Source organism: Babylonia areolata, chromosome 11, assembly GCF_041734735.1.
Source record: "Babylonia areolata isolate BAREFJ2019XMU chromosome 11, ASM4173473v1, whole genome shotgun sequence".
Classification (NCBI taxonomy): Eukaryota; Metazoa; Mollusca; class Gastropoda; order Neogastropoda; family Buccinidae; genus Babylonia; species Babylonia areolata.
The window spans coordinates 39,384,526-39,387,025 of NC_134886.1; the positions used below are offsets into that span (position 1 = coordinate 39,384,526).

General features: G+C 39.2%; 1 protein-coding gene across 2 annotated transcripts in view; it reads right to left on the reverse strand.

The window, feature by feature from the left end:
* LOC143287396 (uncharacterized) overlaps nt 1–2,500 on the reverse strand; it is a 27,714-nt gene that overhangs the window by 19,361 nt on the left and 5,853 nt on the right. For both annotated transcript variants that reach the window (XM_076595375.1, XM_076595374.1), the window contains exon 3: nt 1–530. This exon is cut by the window's left edge and continues 115 nt beyond it. In XM_076595375.1, the coding sequence (XP_076451490.1) occupies nt 1–530 (530 nt within the window). The remainder of the gene's footprint in view (nt 531–2,500) is intronic.

Here is a 2,500-nt window from a genome sequence, read left to right on the forward strand (position 1 = left end):
ATAGCATCCTCGGGAATGTATATCCCTCCATAACGTTTCAGAATGTTAAAGACCAGAACGAAGCGCTTAAACCCGCCGCTGTAACACGGCTCGTCGGCGGTCGTGTTAACCTTCACCAGAATGATGTTGGGATATAGACTACTCAACCTCTCGAACCAGGTAAAATAACCATCAGGGTCTTTCATGGGAGCATACTGATAATGAAACACCACTTTCTTCGGCTGCAGAGCTTCTATGGCACTCTTCATTGCCACGTAATTTCGGAAATCGAAGAATCGGTGGCCGCACCAGAGGTAGTGTAAGGTAGTATCCGGCATGGGAAGGAACTCTTCCAGAAGCGAAACGTCATCGTCGTGAAGACCTTGTTCTTCTTCTTCTTCTTCTTCTTCTTCGTCTTCCGGGAAGGGTTCCTGCGAGTCGAGTTCTATTGCTGTAGTGTCGTAGTCTGGCAGATAGTTCTCTTCCTGCGTGTCGTCTGATGCGGTCTGTTGCCGAGGCTGACTCGGATGACGCGATCCGTTATTTACCACCTGCAGCAGAAACAGTAGTATCACTATCAGTATCAGTAGCTCAAGGAGGCGTCACTGCGTTCGGTCAAATCCATATACGCTACACCACATCTGCCAAGCAGATGCCTGACCAGCAGCGTAACCCAACGCGCTTAGTCAGGCCTCGAGAAAATAAATGAATAATAAATAAATAAATAAATAAATAAATAATAAAATAGAAAATAAATTAATAAATAAAATACAATAAAATAATAGATGAATACATAAAACTACTACTACTAATAATAATATTTATAAGGCGCAAAATCACACACACACACACACACACACACACACACACACACACACACACACACACACACACACACACACACACACACACACACACACACACACACACACACACACACACATGCATAACAGATATGCAACTAACAGAAACAGTAGACAGTTGCAACTTAGGGCCTCATCATGGGCAGTCGATGTGCATCAAAAAGGTTTCCAGATTTATGAGTCAAAAGCTTTTATTACTCAAGAATAAAAAAATAAAAAAAATAGCAGGCATAACTAAGTCTTCCCATATGACACTGCAGCAGGAACAACAGAGATAGCAACCACAAGAAGAAGAAGGAGAAGAACAACAACAGTATCAGTACCAGTAGCTCAAGGAGGCGCCACTGCGTTCGGTCAAATCCATATACGCTACACCACATCTACCAAGGAGATGCCTGACCAGCAGCGTAACCCAACGCACTTTGTCAGGCCTTGAGAATTTTTTTTTTTTAATAATATAAAAATAAATAATGATAATAATAAAATAAGATTAAAATAATAAAATAAAATAAATAATTAAAGTAAAAATAACAAATAATAATAATAATAACAATAACAACAACAAGCAGAAGAAGAAGAAGCTGAGAGACAGGTGGACTCAGAGAGACAGTGAGAGACATAGAATGAGAGACAAACAGAGAGACAGATGGACATATCTTTTAATCAATAATGGGATACAGAAGACAGACAGTACACCAGTGTCACAACGTCGTCGACATTCTTCTTTTATTTCGATAATTAAGAATAAAGACACCATGGATGTATTTTAATATCATTTATCGATACATTCTGCTTGTTGAAAATACGTTTATAATTTCTTCATTGTATGAAAAGTGTACACTTACATAGACTACAGAACTGATAATACAGTTATTGACACGCAGAAGAAACAACTATAACAGCGAACCAACTGGACTATTTAACAAGGAGTTGAAAAAATCATACATTAGCAATGGACTGCTGAAGATCGTCAACACTGAAGATGATTTCAGTTCAGGGATTTGGGACTTTAACATATCGCAAGTTGGTATATGATCGGCTGTTATGTGAGCACCACAGATGCAAGAAACATTACTGACATATTTTGTCCTCAAACAATTCATTTTCCATCTGCAGATTAGTTTTTCATTAGAAATATGTTATATTGTTATGTTTTTGTGTTTTTTTTTTGGGGGGGGGTGTTTTTTTTAAACAAAACTTAAATCAATAATTTTCACACACACACACACACACACACACACACACACACACACACACACACACACACACACACACACTTACTCGTACGCGTACACAGTAATTCCCCTCCCCCCTCCCCCTCCTCCCACTCGATTTTTTTCCTTCCCTCGTCTAATATCACTTACAGTGAAAAGACGTTAAACTAAAGAACGAACGAACGCAGAAGAAAACAATAATTATGTGACATGACCATCACGCACTGAAAAGAAAGAGGCAAGCAGAAACAGAGAAAGAACAGAAAACAAACAAACAAACAAACAAAAAAGACAACGGAAAGAAAGAATGCACAATGTTTACAACATCATGAATGAACTTTATAGATTAATCCAAGAACAAGTAATCTCAAGGGGTGGGGAGAGTGGGGTTGGGGGGTTGGGGGGTTGGGGTGGGGGGTGGATGCTGTATTTGTTGACATGATG